A 23191-nucleotide genomic window follows, 5' to 3' on the forward strand; every position below is an offset into this window, starting at 1 on the left:
TATTAATAATAGCAACTCCAATTTCAAAAATTCATCAGTGAAATATAAAAAATAAAAATGAAGTGACCTCTGTTTTTACATGTAAATACCCATCACTTTGTTGTTGTTTTAAAGAAAGACTATTTCATGTGAATTTTTTTCCCTGAAGATAAATAATCCATATTTTTATACCTCAATACTACATTCTATTACATTCTTCCTAAGAGTGGAGTGGCAATTTGTGAATCAATAGGTATACATTGCAGGTGTACCTAAAATCCTTGCGTGTTTAAGTTTTTTTCTTACGTATTTAGCTGCTGAGATCCTTGTGGGTTTATATCTTTGCTTTGTATTTTCATATGACAGTTTAAAATAATATAATTTCTAGGATGACTATGCATTTGTCCTGTTTCACATTTTCTAAATATATTCCAAATATTTCATATTTGGCATGCAAACATGCCAAACAAACAAAAAAAAACTTGTACTTTTGACTTAATCTTTTCCTTCTATATGTAAAAAATTATCTTGAGGTTGTACTTAAGTAAGTTTTCCAGAGGACTAACAAGTTAAAATCTTCTGAATACTAAAGCTCTTAACTTTTTAGATGGAAATCTTTTTTCCTTATTAAACAATGCAGTAATCTGATTTTCTTATTTTTTAAAATTTTATTTTTTATTTTTAGAGATGGGTTCTTGCTGTGTTGCCCAGGCTGGATTCAAACTCCTGGGCTTAAGTGATGCTTCAATCTTAGCATCCCAAGAAGCTGGGATTATAGGCATGTGCCACTGCACCTGGCATAATTTGATTTTTAACTCTTAATGACAGAGGCCATTGCTGTGATGTCTATGGAAACCTAAGAATCTGTCCTATCTGATAAACCAGAGAAATAAGTTTGCCAGGAGTATAGGAAATTTGATTAACTAGTTTGTTAAATTAACATTGAGCTTTACACTTTGTAAAGTCATATGAAGCTTTGGACCGAAAGACTAGGTACAAGGTCTTTCTAACAGATAAGCTTCAGCTTGGGGGCTTGGTGATCTCCTCCTCCCCGATTTTGGTTTGTGTAGAAGAGGCAAACTATCAGGTAGCAAGCACAAAATCTCACCTCCAAACCCTTAGTGCCCTATACCAGAGGGTAATGATTCTCAAACTTGCTTGCATCATTATCACCTGGAAGACTTGTTAAAACAGATTGCTAGGCCCCAACACCAGAGTTTCTGATTCTGGATGGTGCCCAGCAATTTGCATTTTGAGTAAGTTGTCAGTTAATGCTGATGCTGCTACACTTGGAGAAAAACAGCGATAGGGAACATTGCTTCCATTAATTATTTCCACCTTCCATTTATGTGTTTTGAGTTATGATACAACAGTACTTCATATAATGTTATAACATAATTTCTTAGGTATGGTAGCATCTATTAATATATAGACATAAAATCTAAAACCCATTATGAGGGCACCACTCTCATAACCTCATTTAAAGCTAGTTATCATTCAAAGGCCCTGTCTCCAAATACATCACATTGGGGGTTAAGGCTTCAATATATGAATATTGGTGGGAGGAACACAGTTCAGGCCATAGCAGTGTCTTGCAATAGCATTTTGTGTATATACTTTGTCACACACACACGCACACACAAACCAGAATATTCTTTTATTTGTGTCAAGACCTTGTTTTATGTCTGTATCTCCTATGTCTTCTGACTTATTACTGACTGAATCATCTTCAGCTACATCTCCAGCAATGACTATATGAACATAAGGGGATATATATTGGCTTTTTAAATTTACTTCAGGATCGTGTTTTATTTATTTAGATTATTTATTTGTTTTTGAGGCAGAGTCTCACTCTGTTGCCCAGGCTGTAGTTCAGTGGTACGATTTTGGCTTACTGCAACCTCTGCCTCCCAGGTTCCAAGGATTCTCATTCCTCAGCCTCCCGAGTAGCTGGGATTACAGGCATGTGCCACCACACCTAGCTAATTTTTTGTGTATTTTTTAGTAGAGATGAGGTTTCACCATGTTGGCCAGGCTGGTCTCAAACTCCTGCCTCAAGTGATCCACCCACCTTGGCTTCCCAAAGTGCTGGGATTAGAGGCATGAGCCACAACGCCTGGCCCAGAATTGTGTTTTAAACTCTAATGTAGTATTTTCCTTTTTAAGGGGACCCTAATATTAAATATGGTTAGTTAGATTCCCTACCCTTAAGCATCTTTTTGTCACTATAGATATTGGTTATGTATCTGAGTCTCTAACTAAGTCTTCTGACATAACTAATGGAATCATCTTTAGCTGCATCTCCAGCAATGACTGTATGAAGATATCATGCCACTGCTGTTGGGCTGCTTTATCTGTAGTCATCTAACTGGGGGAGATGTATAGTTCTCTAGCATACCAGTTTCTTTCTTGTCCACCAGCGAAATATTTTGAGATTTCTCACCAGCATTTCCTGTCTTAACTGTCTGTGGTTCCCCTCTCTTCCCTAGACGCAGACCCTCTTAGAATTGGGACTCATCATTTAAGCCAGATAATAAAATCCGGAGACACTGTGGTTAGTAGAGGTCTTTAAGACCATCTTGTCAACACCCCCCAATTTTGGAGTTAGGTCTAGAGCAGTGGTCTCCAACCTTTTGGCACCGGGGACTGGTTTCATGGAAGACAATTTTTCCATGGACCAGGGGGTGAGGGGGCCATGGTTTTGGGAGGATTCAAGTGCATTACATTTATTGTGCACTTTATTTCTATTATTATTACGTCGTAATATATAATGAAATAATTAAACAACTCACCATAATCTAGAATCAGTGGGAGCCTTGAGCTTGTTTTCCTGCAACTAGATGGTCCCATCTGGGAGTGATGGGAGACAATGACAGATCATCAGGCATTAGATTCTCATAAGGAGCACACAACCTAGATCCCTTGCCTGCACAGCTCACAACAGTCTTCGTGCTCCAGTGTTCTAATCTAATGTGAGAATCTAATGTTGCCATTGATCTGACAGGAGTCGCGGAGCTCAGGTCATAATGTGCATGATGGGGAGTGTCTGTAAATACAGATGAAGCTTGGCTCACCCACCACTCACCTCCTGCTGTGCAACCCAGTTCGTAACAGGCCACGGACCAGTAAGGGTCCAGGTGTTGGGGACCCCTGGTCTAGAGGTCCACAGAGCCTTAGAACTTTGATTTCCTGAATCCTGGTCTAGAACTCATTCAGTTTATTTCATGCTATCATGTCTTTGTGTGTATGTACTGTATCTCAATCCTTTGGTTTAAATATACTTTAAAGACATTTATGATGGGTCTCAGAGAAATGTACTACTTCTAAGAAAGTCTCATGTATTTTATATTTTTCTAAGTTCTTCAATGCCCTTTTTCTATTCTACTCAATTTTACCACAATTAGTATGAAAATTTACTTTAACTTCTGCCATCTGGGGTTGCATATTTGCTTTATTAAAATTGATCTATTTTAAACTTTATTCTGGGAATCCAGTTTTATTTCCTCCTTTTTGTATAATTGTACTGTTTCTGTTCTGGGGAAGATCAAATGTATACTAAATCTGTCTCATAATAAATTCAGCTAGCTTGTCAAATAGCATGTAATGAAACTTATTTAACTTACATATATAATATTCCTCTTATGGTACTGAACATTCTCAATACAGGTTGAGCATCCCTGATATGAAATCTGAAATGCTACAAAATATGAAACTTTTTGAGCACCAACATGATGCTACATGTGGAAAATTATACACTTGACCTCATGTGATGGGTATAGTCAAAACTTTGTTTCATGCACAAAATTATTAAGAATATTGCATAAAATTAGCTTTAAGCTATATGTATGAAACACACATGAATTTCATGTTTGGACTTGGCTCCCCTTTCTAAGATACCTCACTATGTATATGCAAATACTCTAAAATCTGAAAAAATACCTAAATCTAAAACACTTCTGATCCCAGGCATTTTGGAAGAGGGATCCTTGAACCTGTATGATGTAACATGATGTTAAGATTATTTTTCTTCACCTTCCTACCTGTCTGGTCCTCTCCCGTTTTTACGTTGGCACATTCTGTGACATGTTCTCCATCTTGGGATTCCTGGTCTCGTGATTTTTCTGTTTTATTGGGTCCCAGAATAGCATCCAACTCAGTAAAAAATTTCATACTCTTAGTCATGCCTAGATCTTGAGCTGTTCTTACGATCTTGTATTCATGTTTTAGGTTTTTGTATTTTGTTCTGCACTGTTTCCAGTCTCTGTCTATTCCAAATTTCTGAAGCTTGGCCGCAATTTGTTGAAATATCCTCTTATTTCTCACTGTTCCCTCTAGTTGTCGTTGTATGCTTTTATCAGACCAGACGTCTATTAGAGCCCTGACTTCTGGCACAGTCCAGTGCTTTCCTCCTTCATTTGCTACAGATGGGATAAAAGTTGTATTATTAGAGGGTTCCAATACTGACGTAGAGATACCTGCATTAGGTAGAGAGGTAAAAGATATATGCATTATATACATCAGACAAGGTAAATAATTGGATGCAACATTATTAAAGAAAGCAGTTTCCTCCATAGGAGATGGAGTAACAAATCATAGCTTAGCTTTTCTCTTAAACAGTGGGGAAACAAAATACAGAACCTAAATCTGTCCATTATTATGCTGGTTACTGGCTTTAATAAAGTTGTGTTTTTTAAGTCACATTTTGATCATCTTTCCTGTATACCATTTTTTTCTCTTCCATACCACTCCTTTAGTATGTAGGGTGTATATCAGTGTATAGTGGAAGTTCAATATATAAATGTGTAGCATTTACTATAGAAAACAGTAATTACTTAAGAAAATGGCTCATTGTAGATAATTTGTTTTGAAATAGGATAGGTACAAACAATTTAACTCCTTTCTTTTTTCTTTATCTTACGATTTCCTTTGGCTATATATCAGTCTACTGGGAAGCATTTAAAAACCACCATTCTGGTACCTGCCTCATCCCTCATCCCCAGATTGTGAATCTAATGTGTAGTCAGGGTTGAGAACTGAGGCTACTCATGAGCTGAGGGCTTGGAAGAGTCACACAGAACAATCAGTGCTTACGCCTTGCAAAAATTACAGAAAGAAAGCCATTTTAAATGAAGTATTTTCTTTTAATGGTAGGGAAATGTGTCAGAAATTTCATAATGCCTTGTTCCTAGGCAGTATGTCTCTACTTAGTTATAAATCCTTTAATATGCCATGGTACGTATTAGGTCTCTAGAACAGTTTTATACTTCATTTACATTACTGACAGTACTTGACTTTATACTGGTTATTTTGACAACCATATTATCTTGTGTTTTTCTCAGATTTCATTTTCATAAAAGAATTAGGTTCATTTTTTGAATTATAAACTTACAAGCACATTAACTTTGGTTTTTGTGTTTTTTTTGAGACAGGGTTTCAAATTGGATGTAATATTATTAAAGAAAGGAATTTTTGGCTGGGCATGGTGGCTCAGGCCTGTAATCCCAGCACTTTGGGGTGCCAAGGCAGGTGGATTGCCTGAGCTCGGGAGTTGGAGACCAGCCTCACAACAGGGCAAAACCTGTATCTACAAAAAAATGCAAAAATTCGCCAGGCTTGGTGGCATGTGCCTGTGGTCTCAGGTATTCGGGAGGCTGAGGTGGGAGGATTGCTTGAGTCCAGCAGGTGGAGGTTGCAATGGGCTGAGAATACACCACTGCACTCCAGCCTGGGCGAGAGAGTGAGACCCTGTCTCAAAATAAGATAAAGTAAAATAGAATAAATTTTTTAAAAAAGAAAGTAATTTTCTTTCACCAAGGCTAGAGTGTAGTGGAGAGATCACCGCTCATTGCAGCCTGAACCTCCCAGGTTCAAGTGAGCCTCCAGAGTAGCTGGGACCACAGGCACACGCTACCATGCATGACATTAACATTTTGTTTGCATTAAAAATAATCTTCAGCCAGGCGCGGTGGCTCACGCCTGTAATCCCAGCACTTTGGGTGGCCAAGGCAGGCGGATCACGAGGTCAGGAGATCAAGACCATCCTGGCCAACATGGTGAAACCCTGTCTTTACTGAAAATACAAAAATTAGCTGGGTGTGGTGGTGCACACCTTGTAATCCCAGCTACTCAGGAGGCTGAGGCAGGAGAATGACTTGAACCTGGGAGGCAGGATTGCAGTGAGCCAAGATCGTACCACTGCACTCTAGCCTGGCGACAGAGTGATACTTTGTCTCAAAAAAAAAAAAACTTCAAATTATACCGAAGATTAATCATAATTTATTTTGCACCACTGCACTCTAGCCTGGCGACAGAGTGATACTTTGTCTCAAAAAAAAAACCAAAAAAAAAAACACTTCAAATTATACCGAAGATTAATCATAATTTATTTTGTTTCTTTCTTTTTCTTTTCGTAGACTCTGTTGCACAGGCTGGAGTGTAGTAGCACAGTCATGGCTCACTGCAGCCTTGAACCCCTGGGCTCAAGTGAGCCTTCCTGCCTCAGCCTCACAAGTAGCTGGGACTACAGGCATGAGCCACTGACTGCACCTGGACTATTTTTAATAATTTTTTTAGGCATGGGGTCTCACTATGTTGCCCAGGCTAGTCTCGAACTCCTGGTCTCAAGTGATCCTGCACCTTGGCCTCCCAAAATACTGGGGTTACAGGTGTGAGTCACTGTGCCTGGCCATAATTTAAAATTAAATATTACAATTAATGGTTCAGTAATACTTAATTGAGTTTAGGTTTTGGCCCCTATCATACAAATGATATTGCAATTAATAACTTTTATCAGGTTTATGAGTTTTAAGTCATTAAAAAAACTTTATAGCATTTGTTTGAGATATTTTATGGTGTATTTAATGTCTGCTTTGAAATGCTTTTCAGAATTTTTTTTCTTATTTGGGTTACAAATATTTAATGTCTTTGCTTTGAAATGCTTTTTCAGAATTTTTTTTCTTATTTGGGTTACAAATAAGTTTTTCTATTATTTAAGTTAGAAGTAAGGTTTTTGCTTCTAGCTTCAATAAGAAATTAGAAGCGGCCGGGTGTGGTGGCTCACGCCTGTAATCCCAGCAATTTGGGAGGCCAAGGCGGGTGGATCACCAGAGGTCGAGAGTTCTGGATCAGCCTGGCTAACATGGTGAAACCCTGTCTCTACTAAATATACAAAATTAGCTGGGCGTGGTGGTGTGCTCCTGTAATCCCAGCTAGTCGGGAGGCTGAGGCAGGAGAACTGCTTGAACCCCAGAAGCAGAGGTTGCAGTGAGCTGGGATTGTGACACTGCACTCCAGCCTGGGCAACAGAGTGAGACTAGAAAAGAAAAGAAAAATAGAAGCAAAGAAGGATTTACACTGAATTTAATTCACTGGGTGATTAAAATTATCCTTGACCTGGTTGTGGCTCTGATGTTTACTTTCAATGTAAAATTCTGTTTGTCTTAATTCCTTGCCTCAACACGAAAGTGATCATGTTCATTACTATGAGTAAGGTTAGCCATCAGGTTTCTTATAATATTTAAAGAGTAAAGTTCGGAAATTAAAGAACCAGTATTTCTAGGAAACTTAAATTTGGTAAAGAAATCATTTGCTTTAGAAATAATTTTTTTCAGTACGGGTTGGCAAAAAGAGAGGAAAACATAAATCAATTCTGAGTTTCTTCCAGGAAAAATTGTCAATTTTCTCAGATTAGGAACCAGTCTTATCTTTCAGTTTGAAATTAGATCAGTTTCATTCTGTCCCATCCATTATACTATACCTAGTTCCATTGGTCTGACATGAGAAACCAGAAGTAAAGGATTTCCTGAGACGTCTTCCTTATCTACTGATGCAATTGACATTTTACCTGTAAATATAACAGAATTCCTTTTAGAAACAACATAACTGATCATTCTAATAGCTTTAGCTAAATGTGATCATATTCTTGAAAATAGATTTGTGATAGACATTTTGTAATAAAGTTGTATAATGTAGTTTAAATATTTGTATATTTAAAGAGAAATCTAATTTTTTCCATCCCATTGACATGGTCCATTTTAAACTTCTGCTAGAATTGTTTGATAATTTTTTAAGTTTTTAGAAATGGTTGTAGTTAGTTTTCAAGTTAAATTACTTTTTTTTTTTTTTTGAGACAGAGTCTCACTCTGTCTCCCAGGCTGGAGTGCAGTGGTGTGATCTCGGCTCACTGCAACCTCTGCCTCCCGGGTTCAAGCAGTTCTCCTGCCTCAGCCTTATGAGTAGCTGGGATTACAGGCATCCGCCACCACGCCCGGCTAATTTTTGTATTTTTAGTAGACACGAGGTTTCACCATGTTGGCCAGGCTGGTCTCGAGCTCCTAACCTCAGGTGATCCTCAGCCTCCCAAAGTGCTGGGATTACAGGTGTGAGCCACTGTGCCCAGGCTTACATTCTTAAAATGTGGTGTTTTATTTATAGTTGTATCTTGGGTGCTCTAACAGAGTAGGCACTTGCTAAATAATACCAGTAATGTGAAAGAGTAGGTCTTGCAATGAGATAGATAATTAGAAAATGCTGTTTTTTTGGCATGTATGATCAAATAGCTTGGAGTTTTTAAGTATCTTATATAATTTATTGATTGATACATACTAAAGTTTCCAGAAGTTAATCTAAATTATGTTTAAATGGACTAAGGAATATGTCATTTAAAAGAACCATGCCAACCATAAAAATTGAAGTCCTCCTTTGATTTCCTTGTTTTATGGTTTGGATGCTTTTATATAGGCTTTCATAAAATGAGGCATAGGCTACTTTTTAAAGTGATCAAATGAGGAGGATGAAGTACATCTTAGAAAGGAATGCAATTTACATTATTTTTAACTCAATTGACACATGAAGATGAATTATAATTACATGAAATTGCAGACTAATTGGGAGGCGGATAAGTATCTTTTGATTGCTCTTTGTAATGTCTCAATTAAAAATTTACTCATCTCATTAATCATTTCATTGCCAAATGTTTTTCCAGTTCTATTTTATTGAGTAACAAAAGTAGCATTGTATTTTACATTAATATATCAACTTTTAGGTGTGATTTTAATGGCATAAACATTCATTTAAAATCATGATTCACCATTGTGTTTACAGGCATTCCCATTGAAGAAAAAGAAAAGATATGCTCTTTATCATCTTAAAAACTCTATTAGGGTTTCTATGTTAAAATAGGAAAACAAATGAAAAATAAACGTAAGTACAAAAGCACATCACTGCTTTCAGATGGCACAGTTGTATTTTTATAAACTCTCAAGGTAAAAATTGTCAAAAATTTTAAATCAGGTTTTATAATTGCTTTAGGCTAAAATGTTGTTGAGGAATGTTTTAGATTTGGTTGAAAACAGGGAAAATAAAAATCTGGAGTTATGTAAGAATTACCTTTAGAGAAACAGGGCCCAGGTTATTTAACATCTGAGCTTGAGTATGAGAGCAGTAAATAAAGGCAGGGTTTCTATTCTATTGCATGGTTTAGAGTCTAGATTTACCTCCATAGAAAAGAGTCTGGACCAAACATACAGATGATAGTGAAACAGAAAAGCTCTCTCTCCAACCTCTTCAGATAATTTTTTCTTAAGTTGCTCATTCCACAGCATGAATCCTAAAACTGTAGGCAGAGGCTCTGGGGATTTTAAACTGAAAGTCTTAAATCATTACTTGCGATGCATTTGTATAAAATAAGAGGAGTGAAATAGAGGGAAATTGACCACTGAAGAAATGTGGTTTGGCAGCCATCGGCCAAAGGAATTCTGAGGCTGAGGATGATCAGATTTAGCAGAACATGAAGCCTCTTAGAGTTGGTCAAAAGTGTATTTGGGTCCTTTGCCATGGCTCTGGTCCTGGCTACTTGCTGCCTAACAAGTGGCCTATCCTTACCACTTGCATATGAGGTTGATCCCAACAGTGGAAAAGACACTTTGATTTTCTTCCCTTCTCCCTTGTATCACACACCAATAAAAATTCTGCTGGTTCCGCCATAGGAAAAACCAGAAAACATTACATAATGAATCAAACCTGGTGCAAGGAGGGCTTCCTAAGCCTTAGGGAGAAAACTTTGATTACCTTAAAAATTTTTGGATTCTGCAGATCAAATAAATCATAAGGCAAGAAAATCATGCAAATTTCTAAGACCCCAATTGACACGAATGGTCAATTTGTAAAATTGTATAGAAAAGTGTTCCACCTTACTGGTAATTAAACAAATGCAAATTAAAAGTTACCAATTTGTATATCATTATAGGCCATTGTTTCTTAAATTAGCCTAAGTCGTTAATTATTTATTTAATTTACTTATTTTGAGATAGAGTTTTACTCTTGTCGCCCAGGCTGGAGTGCAGTGGCGTGATCTTGGCTCACTGCAACCTCTGTCTCCTGGGTTCAAGCGATTCTCCTGTCTCAGCCTCCCAAGTAGCTGGGATTACAGGTGCCCACCACCAAGCCCAGCAAATTTTTTGTTTTTAGTAGAGACAGGGTTTCACCATGTTGGTCAGGCTGGTCTTGAACTCCTGACCTCAGGTGATCCACCTGCCTCAACCTCCCAAAGTGCTGGGATTACAGACATGAGCCACCACGCCTGGCCTAAATCATTATTTACTTATCAAATTTGGAAAGTCCCTTCTTCCCATCAATACTCCATAATTTTGCATGACAGTGGTTCTACAGAAGGGACGCTATCATGGCTAGTGAAGTACAGTTATTTTGGAAAGCAGTTATTTTAGAAATAATGTTTCAAAGTAATGGCCAGACATGGTGCCTCAGGCCTGTAATGCCAGCACTTTGGGAGGCCAAGGTGGGCAGATCACTTGAGGACAGGACTTCGAGACCAGCCTGGTCAACATGGTGAAACCCTGTCTCTCCTAAAAATACAAAAACTAGCTGGGCATGGTGGCGTTGCGCCTCTAATCCCAGCTCAGGAGGCTGAGGCAGGAGAATCGCTTGAACCTGGGAAGCAGAGGTTGTGAGCTGAGATTGCACCACTGCACTCCAGCCTGGGTGACAGAGTGAGACTCCGTCTTAAACAAAAGAAAACAAAACAAAAAACCAAAAACAAGACAAAAACAACAACAACAAAAAACCAAAGTAATTATATCCTCCTGAATCAGTATTAGAACTTGTGTCTTAAAGTAATAATACTAAAAATGGACAAAAGGTATTAATTGCAGTATCATTTGCATGAGAGGGGTGAAGACCCACACTCAGTTAAATATTATGGAACCATTAATTGTAATATTTAATTTTAGATCATGATTAATCTAGGTATAATTTAAAGATTATTTTTAATGCAACCAAAATGTTAATGTGCTTGTAATTTTATAATTTAAAAATGTAAAGAACAACTAGTGGTATTGTGGAAAGTATATGGGAAGAGGCTGAAAACTAGGGAGCCCAGTAAAGAGGTTACATTAATATTCTATATGAGACATGATGAAGTTCTGGTTAGTCATAATGAGAATAGAGCAGAGAGAAAATTTTATGCAGTATGTCGGCAGATTTTTTAAAGACTTAGTGACTGACCAAAAATCAAGGATATCTCAAATGTTTCTGTATAAGTGATTGGAAATATAGTGATGCTAAGGTGGAAGCAATTTGTAGGAGGATCAAATTCGGGCTAGATGTGGTGGATCATGCCTCACTTTGGGAGGCCGAAGCAGGAGAATCTCTTGAGCCCAGGAGTTCGAGACCAGCCAGGGCAACATAGTGTGAAACCCATCTCTACTAAAAATACAGAAAATTAGCCGGGCATGGTGGCTCACACCCCATAGTCCCAGCTATTCAGGAGGCTGAGTTGGGAGGATCATTTGAGTCCTGGAAGTTGAGGCAGCAATGAACCAAGATCACACCACTGCACTTCAGCTTGGGTGACAGGAGTGAAACCCTCTCTCTTTAAAAAACAAACAAAAAAAGGTGATGGGAGAATAGAGAGTTTGATTTTGGAATTGGGAGTTTGAGGTACCTAAACGTGCATAGTTATGTTGTAAGGATAGTCCCTCTGTTTATGAGTGAAAACGAAGGAGTTTGGAGCCAAGGGAGTACCTGAAAGGGCTGAAGATCCCTTTAAGAAGTAGAGATATTGGCACCCACATCTTCATCAGACCAACTCCTGGTTAAAATCGGGGACTTTCAGAAGCTAAGTGATTTACTTATTTATTAATCAATATTTAAAGCACTTAAATAATGAAGAGTCGAAGGTGTTTAATTGAATAAAATAATGTAATTGCTGTTTAATATGGTAATAACTGCAAAGCTTTCTCGGAATTTGGTGTCATCTCAGAAACGGAAAGAATGTAGGCAGGGTGGATTCTTCTTTTAATGAAATGATTTGTTACTGAGCTGTAAACATGAAAATTAGCTAACTTAAGTTAACCAGTTGTAATCTTTGTCCTCTTAACCCCATTCACATTTGGTACTTTTATTATACTATTTACTGTTTTCTCTCAGGTGTTAAATTTATTTGCAGTTCTGTCCTTTTTGAGGTTTCGCATTACTAAACGCGTATAACTTAGTGCTTTGCCCATGGTACACACAGATAGTGGGTATTACAGATTTTTGAATAATTCTGCTCTTGAAAATAGCATCTATAAGATTTAGACTATGGTAGACACCTCATTACTGTCACTGATTTCCCTCCCTTTGCCTACTAATGCTTCCACAGACAATGAGTAGATTCTATGTAAATAGTGTTGGGTTTAACAATACAGCACATCAAGAAACGCCTGTAAATCACTTAGTCTCAGATCATTTAATGTATTAAATCTTCGTTATACTTCATTGTTAAAATGGAGCTGTTCTTGTAAACAAGTAATGAAATAGTGTTGAACAGTTATTTTAAATGTGCTTTTATTTATAAATTTAGGAAAATGGAAATTAAATAAAGGAGAAAGTTCTTGTTTGGAGCTGTGGAAAAACATCAGTTGAGCAATGTTTTTGATATTTTTCCCCTTATTTGCCACTCTTATAAAATTAAAACTTAAACTATTTTAATTAACTCAATCCATATTTCAAAAACATATCACATGCAGTTGGCACTAGCAGTCAGTGCCATTGTAATGTGCTTTTTCTGTATTTTACAGATTTTTTTAAAGTGGTAATATTTAACCTCTTTTTTAAAAAATTAATTCTTAACCTTGTGCAAAATAGCATAATAAATAGGTTATTTTTCCTCAGTCTTGACATTTCAGTCTATATTTATCATATGGCCACAGAAGTCCTGAATTTTTACAGTTCGTAGAACTGTAAAACAAAAGAAAAACAAGAGTACTTTTTTTTTTTTTTTTTTTTTTTTACCTTCAGTGGTCTCTGGGGCTGTACTTGGGCTGAGCATTTCCAGGTACCTGCCATTTGCATCTTCCTCTGTAAATTGTGTGGCAGGTTCATACTGTAGGATTACATCCAAATCATGGAAGAACTTCATAGTTTTAGAGCTGTCTCCAGAGTTATGGGCATATTTAACTGTTCTATATTCATATTTGAGATTTTTGTACTTAGCCCGGCACTGTTTCCAATCTCTGTATACTCCTAATGATTGCAGCCTTTTAGCAATGTAAATAAATATTCCTTTATTTCTTAGTGTTCCATAAAGTTGTTTTCGTATATTTTTTTCTGCCCAGACACTTAGCAAAGCTTTAACCTCCTCCTCAGTCCAGTGCTTTCCTGCTCCACTCTCCATGTTGAAAGTGACCTGGAAATGATTCACTATTTCTAGCCAAGGTTTTGTTTCCTAGGAAACCAGACGGCTGGTTGTCAATAAGCTCCAAAGAGCTGAAAGGATCTAGTTTAACTGGTTCAAGCTGCCTGAGGGAGTAACTTGAGAAAATGCCAAATAAGCAGGCTTTGTAATTAAAGAAGCCTGCATCTAAATGATTCTTAACTATATTCATTTCAGCCTGAAGGAAAAACTACCCTTGAGACAAAGGGAAAGAAAACCGTTTTTTGTGTATTTCTTTTCTTACATAATTTGCTGTTTTACCAAATGATTGTTGATTTTTAAAAATTGTTTTGAAAATGGTTGGTAGAGGCTTTTTCCAAGAGGTCTATAGCCAATGTTAATAATATATTTCCTCTGACATGAATCACCCAGTCCTCTAACATTGGTTAACTTACAGACCCCACAGCATTTCACTAAATAAAAGAAATCATAAGTCAATTTATTTAGTCCCATATGGTATATAGTATTATGCATATCTATTTTCAGTATTTAATGCATTTAATAAAATCATTTCTTGAGGCTGCTGTGAGCTGTGATCATGCCATGTTTTTTTAGAGTTTTACTTGGCAACGTATTTAATGTTGTTGTTTTTCTCGTTAATAAAATGCTGCAACAATTGCAATATATAATTTTGAAAAAGATTCCTTTTTACCAAATAAATCAATGTATTAACAGCTACTAAAGTCTACAGGCACATATGGAAGAGGTTTACTTTTTGTTTCTATTCTGATACATATTCTTTGGAACAAAAATTGGTCAATAAACATCTATTTATAGCACTTGTTCAGAATTATTAAAAATGGTAAAGCAGTTGGAACCTTTATGAGAGTTTATACTGCACAGCGGTATGGATGCTCTTAATCTTTACTATGTCTTGCCCTACCTTCAGTCTAGATTTTGGCTTTTTTCTCTGTATCACCACTTAATCAACACTAATGCGGGAAATGAGACACAGACATGGGAAAGGGTGCCTGGTCAGCAGAGGGTTTTCTGAAACAACATTTTTTTTTCTAATAGCAAAAGTGCTATTTATTGGAGAACATTTGGAAAATGCAGAAAGGCACAAAAAATGGTTACCAACTATGCATTTTGCCTCTATTATATTTGGAGATTTTAATTTACATCTACATACTCATCCTGTTGAAACCCTATTTAGAGGTTATAAAGAGTAGAGGTTAGAAGCATAAATTCTGCAGTTGGATTGTCTGCATTCGAATCCTGGCTACCACCTGCTGTCTGTGTGACAATGGGAAAGTAACTTCCTTTCTATTGCTTTAGTGTGTTTATCTGTAAAATGGGCGTGGTAATCATAGTACCTACTTCATAGGATTGTTGTGAAAACCAAATTAGATCACGCATGCTAGCAACCTAAATAATTAAAAGGATCAGAATCTAATTTAAAGAGAGTTTATTCAGGCACCAAGTTTGAGGATGTCTCACCCAGAAACACCAACTCCAAGGAATGGAGTCAGCATTGCAAAGTAGGAAAGTTAAGGTTTCATTTCTATAGGCAGACAGAGGAGTTTTTAGCAGAATCACATTTTTTATACAAGGTTAGTGCGCCCAGTTACAGCAGTTTGATTGGTTATAGGTTATACCCTTCTTTTGGGGAAGGGTACATTTAACATTTTTTTACAGAGGATGTTAATGGGTTTTCTTTCATTTGGTCTAAGCAAAGCAGGACAACAAAACAGAAGCTAATTTTTTTTTTTTTTTTTTTGGGACGGAGTCTTGCTCTGTCGCCCAGGCTGGAGTGCAATGGCACGATTTTGGCTCACTGCAAGCTCCGCCTCCCGGGTTCACGCCGTTCTGCCTCAGCCTCCGGAGTAGCTGGGACTACAGGTGCCCGCCACCATGCCCAGCTAATTTTTTGTATTTTTAGTAGAGACGGGGTTTCACCGTGTTAGCCAGGATGGTCTCGATCTCCTGACCTCGTGGTCCAGCCGCCTCCGCCTAGAAGTTAATCTTTAACAAAGGTCATCACTTGAGAAGGCAGGAGGTTATTGTTTCTGATGTCTTTTTTTTTTTTTTTTTTTTTTTTGAGACGGAGTCTCCGCTCTGTCGCCCAGGCTGGAGTGCAGTGGTGCGATCTTGGTTCACTGCAACTCTGCCTCCCGGGTTCAAGCAATTCTCCTGCCTCAGCCTCCTGAGTAGCTGGGACTACAAGCGTGTGCCACTATGGCCAGCTAATTTTTGTATTTTTAGTAGAGACAGGGTTTCACCATGTTGGCCAGGATGGTCTCCAGCCTTGACCTCGTAATCCGCCCACGTCAGCCTCCCAAAGTGCTGGGATCACAGGCGTGAGCCACCACACCCGGCCATCTCTGATGTCTTTTAATTCTCTCTAGTCATTGTATAGAACAAGAAAAATAAGAGAGTGAGTTAATCTATAATCTGAGAAACAAGTTGTAACCATATGTGACTTGGATCACAGTCACATCTCTCTCAAGGCCTAAAGTATATTTGGGGTTCCAATAGCTTTTAAATTATTTATTTTTACAACGTAAAATGCTTAGGACAGACTACCTGGCATGTTAGTTAATATTAGATGAGATATCTAATTGTTACATTGTCATCTGCTGTGATTGCTAATCATCAGCATCAGCATCATCAATAGAAGTAGTGCTAGTACAAGTAGCATTTAATGTGTTGTCACACTAAGTTCAGTTCATGAATGCTTGTTGAGAAAGTATGCTTGATAAAGTTCTTCAAGAAGCTAATCAATTGGCAGATTTAACAGCTAATATCTTTTTATATTCACAGGGGTCAGGAGAGTGCTGGTATTGTGACTAGTGATGGGAGTTCAGTGCCAACATTCAAATCACACAAGGTAAATTTGAACTTTAAGAAATGTTGATGACAGGCCAAGTGCGGTGGTTCATGCCTGTAATCCCAGGACTTTGGGAGGCCAAGGCAGGAGGATCACCTGAGGTCGGGAGTTCAAGACCAGCCTGACCAACATGGAGAAACCCTGTCTCTACTAAAAATACAAAATTAGCCAGGCGTGGTGGCGCATGCCTGTAATCCCAGCTACTCGGGAGGCTGAGGTAGGAGAATCGTTTGAACCTGGGAGGCAGAGGTTGTGGTGAGCCGATATTGCGCCATTGTACTCCAGCCTGGGCAACAAGAGTGAAACTCCATCTCAAAAAAAAAAGAAAGAAAGAAAAAAGAAATGGGATGACAAAGATAACAAAGACAGATGATCATTAATATGGGGAGGGGGATTTGAATAAATAATTTGCAATCAAAAGTAATATTCTTTGGATCAGCCACTTTCAACTTTATATCCTAACATTTGTCAAATTAGGATGTATTTCTTCCCCAGTTACAATTTTTTGCCTAAGACCAACTCAAATAGGGAGTCATTTATTTAAATGCTTTAAGATGCTTTGATTTTTTTAATGCAAATTTTAGTTTTTATACTTGACAAATTTTATTGCCTAGTACATCTGTTCTTAAATGTTTTAGTGAATAGTATCTTATGAAACACAAGTGCTTCAACATTGTGAAGGTATTAAATGCCACTAAATTGTTCTCTTTAGAATGGTTAATTTTATGGTATATGACTTTTGCCTCAATAAATTTTTTTAAGTAAGTGCTTCACAGTTCTTACAATTAGGTTATTTGTTTTTGACTTTTTTTTTAGATTAGAATTCTGAAACACAGAGAAATTAAATGTACTTCTTTGTCTTATTTGGATTGGCTGGGCAGAGAAGAGAGGCGTTTATTACTAACAGTACTAGTCTGTTTTTTTCTAAGTTGCACTTTTTGATTTCTCAAGGGAATGGGTCTTGTAAATCACGTCTTTACTGAAGACAATTTGAAAAAATTATATGTTTCAAATCTTGGAATTGGACACACAAGGTATGCCACCACAGGAAAATGTGAATTAGAAAATTGTCAGCCCTTCGTTGTTGAAACACTTCATGGGAAGATAGCTGTGGCACATAATGGCGAATTGGTAAATGCTGCTCGATTAAGGAAAAAGGTAGGTTTGTTTGTTTTCCCTAAGCCTTTTTAAATGATTAGGATGGGTTAATGAATAAAAGTTAAGGATCTTTGTAAAGGGCATTTTCTAGTTGTTGCTACCTGTCACCTAACTGCAACAAACAATTGCATCAGAATGATCTGGAGTACTTGTTACAATTCCAGATTGTAAGCTATCCCCTAGAGTTGGAGACGAGGGTGAGAATATGCATTTTAGACTCACTTTTTGAATGCACTGCTTTAGAGATTTGGGAGAGTTGATTTATGGATGGAAGCATAGAGAAATTAGAGTTTATGGACTTGCTATCTCTTTAACTCTGTTGCTATGTTCAAAGCTTGTATGAGATAAGAAAAATCAAGCTGTTTTTCCTATTCTCAGACTCAGCACACTTCTGTGACCAAACAGGGGGGTTTCTTATACCAACCAGTTTTCCAGAGGACACCAAATGGGTATCCTATAATTCGGTTGTATTCTGATAGTACCTGGAGGTAAAGTCAGGTTCCAGAAGTTAAGGGCTCAGTCCCACAAGATTGTCCCGCACTTCACATGCCAGTTGCAAGTCCAAGCCTCTGGTACATCTGACAACCAGTTATAAATTGGGAGTTCCTGCAGCAGCCCTAGCACTACCTTTGGTTTCAAACATCACAAAACTCAAGAAAGTGCTTTGTATACATTTACCAGTTTATTATAAAGGATATTACAAAGGCTACAGAAGAACAGTCTGGTGAAAAGATGGAAAAGGCAGGGTGTGTGGGAACGAGCGTGGAGCTTCCATGCCCTTTCCAGGGGCACCACCCTCCAGGCATCTCCAAGTGTTCAGATATCCAGAAGCTCTCTGAACCTAGTCATTGTGGATTTTTATGGAGGCTTCATGAAGTAGGCACGAATGATTAAATCATCAGCCACTGGTGATCAGCTCAATCTTTAGCCTTTCTCTCCTTCCCTGGGGGTCCAGGGATGAAGCTGGAAGCTCCAACCCTCTGGTTGATTCCCCTGGCAACTAGCCCTCATACTGATGCTGTGCAGGAGCTCCTAGCTACCAGTCATCTCAACAGCATACAAAAGGACACCTATTATTTTGGCAATTCTAAGGGTTTTAGGAGCTGTGTACCAGGAAAGACCAGGATAAAAATAACATATATATTTCTTCTTACATATCACAAAAGCATAAAAATAAAATGGAGTATAAACTTGAAGATGACATGAAAAAAATGAATTGGAAACAATGACAGGAAACTAGAATATGGGAAAAGGGACAGAGAGTGTTTACTTAAACTCTTGGTTCACAGCATGTTGTTTGGAGCTTTCTGTGCTAATGATGTCAAATTTGTGCCTATGCTTTCATTCATCATTTCATCTTTCTTTTTTTTTTTTAACTGCCTGTCTTTATATTCATTCCTAGTAGCTTCCTTTTATCCATTCAGGCATTCATTAATTAATGTTGAGTTTCTTCAGTTTATTAGCTCCCAATAATCTTGACTTGGTAACTTCAGAACCTGGTGATATTTAGTAATAGATGGTTACACACATGCCCCATCCTATAAGCATTCTAGAGCTGGGCAATTCACATATGATGAACAGTTACAGAAACTTAATAATAATGAACTGCTGGGTCAAAAATATCTAGAACCCAGGCTTTTGTACCACTCACTGTCATTCCATTTTTCAGTTCTGTCTTTAGACATTTCCTAGAGCTTTGTCCAGCCCTGTTCATAGGCATTATAATGACCTTACTGTGCTTTTCTGTCCCCAAATGAAAAAATGTATAGTTCATTTAAAAATTCAGACAATCATGAAAGTATAAATATGGAGTAAAAATTTCTTAAAAATTCACCACTTAGAGATAACCACTAACTCACTGTTTCCTGACATAACGCCTTACCCAGATGCTAAACTTTATCTCTACCTTTAGCTCCCTACTGAAAATGTTCTGTAGTGCCCATTCAGACTCAATCTGTGCATGTCCATGGGGCTGCCCTTGTCTTGGTCAATCCTGCTCAGAACTTTGTAATTATCATAGAGTACACTCAAGTGATATTTATTACATCTGCTACATTTCATTGTTCAATACAGTTGATTACTTTCTTCTATCAGTAATAATCAATGAGGATGGGTAGCCACCATTATGATCACTAACAAACCCAGCTTGAAAGTTATCACTGTAGTGTACTACTTTTATAGGAATATACCCAGTTCATCAAGAGTGTTGAGGGTAGAAAAGGTCAGACCCACAAACCAAATTTTCAGGACCCCCTACCCACTTTCACGTCTGCATGCCTTCAAATTTAGTATTCAAAAGCTTTTCTGTACATCTCATAAAGCACATTTTTCCTGCTTGAAAATCTTCTAGATTTCCTATTGCCTCCAGCCATGGTCATCCGTTATTAGTATATACATACTATTAGTGCAGGAGTCCCCAACCCCTGTGCTAGGGACTGGTACCAGTCTGTGGCTTGTTAGGAACCAGGCCACACAGCAGGAGGTGAGTGGTAAGTGAAACTTCATCTGTATTTATAGGTGCTCCCCATCGCTCACTATTACCACCTGAGCTCTGTCTCCTGTCCAGATCAGCAGCAGCATTAGATTCTCCTAGGAGCATGAACCCTGTTGTGAGCTGTGCATGCAAGGGATCCAGGTTGTGCTCTCCTTATGAGAAGCTAATGTATAATGCCTGATGATCTGTTACTGTCTCCCATCACCCCCAGATGGGACTGTCTAGTTGCAGGAAAACAAGTTCAGGGCTCCCACTGATTCTAGATTATGGTGAGTTGTATAATTATTTCATTATATATTACAGTATAGTAATAATAGAAATAAAGTGCACAGTAAATGTAATTCGCTTGAGTCATCCCCAAACCATCCCCTGTCCCTGGTCCATGGAAAAATTGTCTTCCATCAAACTGGTCCCTGGTGCCAAAAAGGTTGGGGACTGCTGCATTAGTGGGATGCAGGATTTTTGTAACTGGACATCTACAGAATGCCTTATTTCTTTTCATTATGGTTGGCTACTGGGTTTGGGGTTGGGTGGAGCTTCCCCTCTGATGATTAAACTTCTCTTTTTTTCTATATAGCTTCTGCGTCATGGTATTGGTCTGTCTACAAGTTCTGATAGTGAAATGATTACCCAGTTACTGGCGTATACCCCTCCTCAGGAACAAGATGACACCCCAGACTGGGTAGCCAGGTAAGCAGAGAACTGGACTAAACTTAAATCTCTAGTAAGGAGAGTTTTGCCTTGCATATTAGTTCATAACTGAAGTTATTCATTCAATTATTTAATTAATTCCAGGATTAAAAACTTGATGAAGGAAGCACCCACAGCATACTCCCTGCTTATAATGCACAGAGATGTTATTTATGCAGTACGAGATCCTTATGGAAATCGTCCCTTATGCATTGGTCGTCTTATTCCAGTGTCTGATATAAATGACAAAGGTAATAAACTTCAGAAGGAATATCATTTCATAATGTTTTTCCATTATTGTCCTACTGCTATCAAGCCCTGAAATCTTTAGGTATAGAAAGTTGATGGGTGGGAGGGAGCTAGGTACAAAAAAGAAAAATAAATGTATTCTTCCTTTTTAAAGTACATTTCTTTGAGTACTCCTGAGGATGAGTCCTTTTTTTTTTTTGAGACCAAGTTTCGCTCTTGTTGCCCAGGCTGCTGGAGTGCAATGGTGCGATCTCAGCTCACTGCAACCTCTGCCTCCCAGGTTCAAGTGATTCTCCTACCTCAGCCTCCCGAGTAGCTGGGATTACAGGCACGCATCACCATACCCAGCTAATTTTGTATTTTTAGTAGAGACAGGGTTTCTCCATGTTGGTCAGGCTGGTCTCAAACTCCTGACCTCAGGTGATCTGCCCACCTTAGCCTCCCAAAGTGCTGGGATTACAGGCGTGAGCAACCATGCCTGGCTGGATGAGTCCCTTTTAATGTTTTTAATGGAGATTCCTATTTTTTCCTGTCTTAATTGCCTATTCATGTCCTTTGCCTAGCTTTTTCATTTCTGCAGTATGATTTTAGTGGTTTCTTTTGACTTTTATCAAGATGTCTTTTTCTAGCCATGAAATCATAATGTTAGAAGCAATCTTAGAAGATCATTTATTTTATCTTTGGCTCAAGTCAAATGAGGATCCATGTGCTCTTAAAGTCATAGAAATGGCTATTCTATGAGTTTTATTTACTTATTTATTTAGTGTTAGCTGTTCTGTTGAAATAGCCTCTTAAAATTTCTTGAATCCATTAATTGATTTATGATTTACAGAGAAAAAAACATCAGAAACAGAAGGATGGGTGGTGTCTTCAGAATCTTGTAGCTTCTTATCTATTGGTGCAAGGTAAGTTTTACCTTGTTTGACATATTTTCCCATGTTGAAAAGAATTTTTTTTAGACAGTTTCTTATTTATGTGAAAGTCTGAAAGTTTTCTTTTTTGATGTGTGCAAGAAGATATTTATAAATGGTTTTTCTTATGCATGTTATGCTCAGCAGTTGCACTGAGTTTAATGTTCTACTACTAGCTTCTAATTCTGAAGCTGGCATTCTTTCAAGATACTATGAAACTTATTTTAATTTCTTTATTTTGAATATTTTTCTCTTTTTACAGTACAATATGAAAATAGAGACTTATTTTAGAAAGGAAGAACTTCCTCAATGAGAGATAGTTATGATAGAAAAATGTAAGCCAGGAGAAAATGTTTTCTTTATACTTTATTCTTTTAAAATCCAATACAACTTAGGGCCCTTAATTTTTTAATTCTATACTAGAACTTAGTGTTTACAGAGAGATTATAAAGAAATCATTGCAGGAGACATACCACTTTAAAAAGTCACTTCTAGATTTTATATTGAATGAATCAATTGTTTCTCTAAGGGAAGGTACTCTGTGTGCTTTATAATTAATGTTTTCATCAGCCTTAAGGACTAGTTTATTAAAAGTTTTCTTTCTTTAACATTGTTTCCCAAGATATTACCGTGAAGTCTTGCCTGGAGAAATTGTGGAAATATCCAGACACAATGTCCGAACTCTTGATATTATATCAAGGTCTGAAGGAAACCCAATGGCTTTTTGTATCTTTGAATATGTTTATTTTGCAAGACCAGACAGTATGTTTGAAGGTAAGTAGATTTCTTTTCTTTGAACATTCATATAAATGTTTTAGCTATCTCCTTGAAACATGGCAATTCTTGCCTCAAAGGCTTACCTGGCTCTTTGAAGGCATATAGTTATATGTTGTGGATATAGGACTGAGCCCACAAGTCATAAGATCACTATTTTTCACTTCCTTTTTTGACTCTTGGATTTTGTTTTTTGTTAGGAGTAAGGATTATGATTTTTTAGATCTATATGAAGGTCAAATTTTTTTTAAAAGCCACACAGTTGAATTCCCCAGTTTGTGTATTTCCACATTCATATTTTTGTATATATTGCATTTCTTTTTATACTCAATCTGTAGAATTCTAGCACTAGTTTTTTAGAATAACACTGTTATATCATGCTAAGTAAAAATACT

At 37.5% G+C, this 23191-nt stretch overlaps 2 protein-coding genes across 3 annotated transcripts in view; one reads left to right on the forward strand and one right to left on the reverse strand.

The window, feature by feature from the left end:
* Positions 1-14049, reverse strand: part of PAICS (phosphoribosylaminoimidazole carboxylase and phosphoribosylaminoimidazolesuccinocarboxamide synthase) — a 49531-nt gene extending 35482 nt beyond the window's left edge. The window contains exons 1-3 of one of the 2 annotated variants that reach the window (XM_054484697.1): positions 13270-14049; positions 7736-7822; positions 4020-4397 (exon numbers count right to left, since the gene is read on the reverse strand). In XM_054484697.1, coding sequence (XP_054340672.1) covers positions 4020-4397; positions 7736-7822; positions 13270-13651 — 847 coding nt within the window. In that variant the 5' untranslated portion in view covers positions 13652-14049. Of the gene's footprint in view, positions 1-4019; positions 4398-7735; positions 7823-13269 lie in introns of those variants that run through there. The other variant, XM_063664534.1, reaches the window with a different exon arrangement.
* PPAT (phosphoribosyl pyrophosphate amidotransferase) overlaps positions 1-23191 on the forward strand; it is a 42432-nt gene that overhangs the window by 11674 nt on the left and 7567 nt on the right. The window contains exons 2-7 of the mRNA XM_054484701.2: positions 16454-16520; positions 17472-17678; positions 20750-20862; positions 20968-21113; positions 21944-22016; positions 22645-22796. Of these exons, the coding sequence (XP_054340676.1) occupies positions 16454-16520; positions 17472-17678; positions 20750-20862; positions 20968-21113; positions 21944-22016; positions 22645-22796 (758 nt within the window). The remainder of the gene's footprint in view (positions 1-16453; positions 16521-17471; positions 17679-20749; positions 20863-20967; positions 21114-21943; positions 22017-22644; positions 22797-23191) is intronic.

Source organism: Pongo pygmaeus, chromosome 3, assembly GCF_028885625.2.
Source record: "Pongo pygmaeus isolate AG05252 chromosome 3, NHGRI_mPonPyg2-v2.0_pri, whole genome shotgun sequence".
In the NCBI taxonomy this organism is placed as follows: domain Eukaryota; kingdom Metazoa; phylum Chordata; class Mammalia; order Primates; family Hominidae; genus Pongo; species Pongo pygmaeus.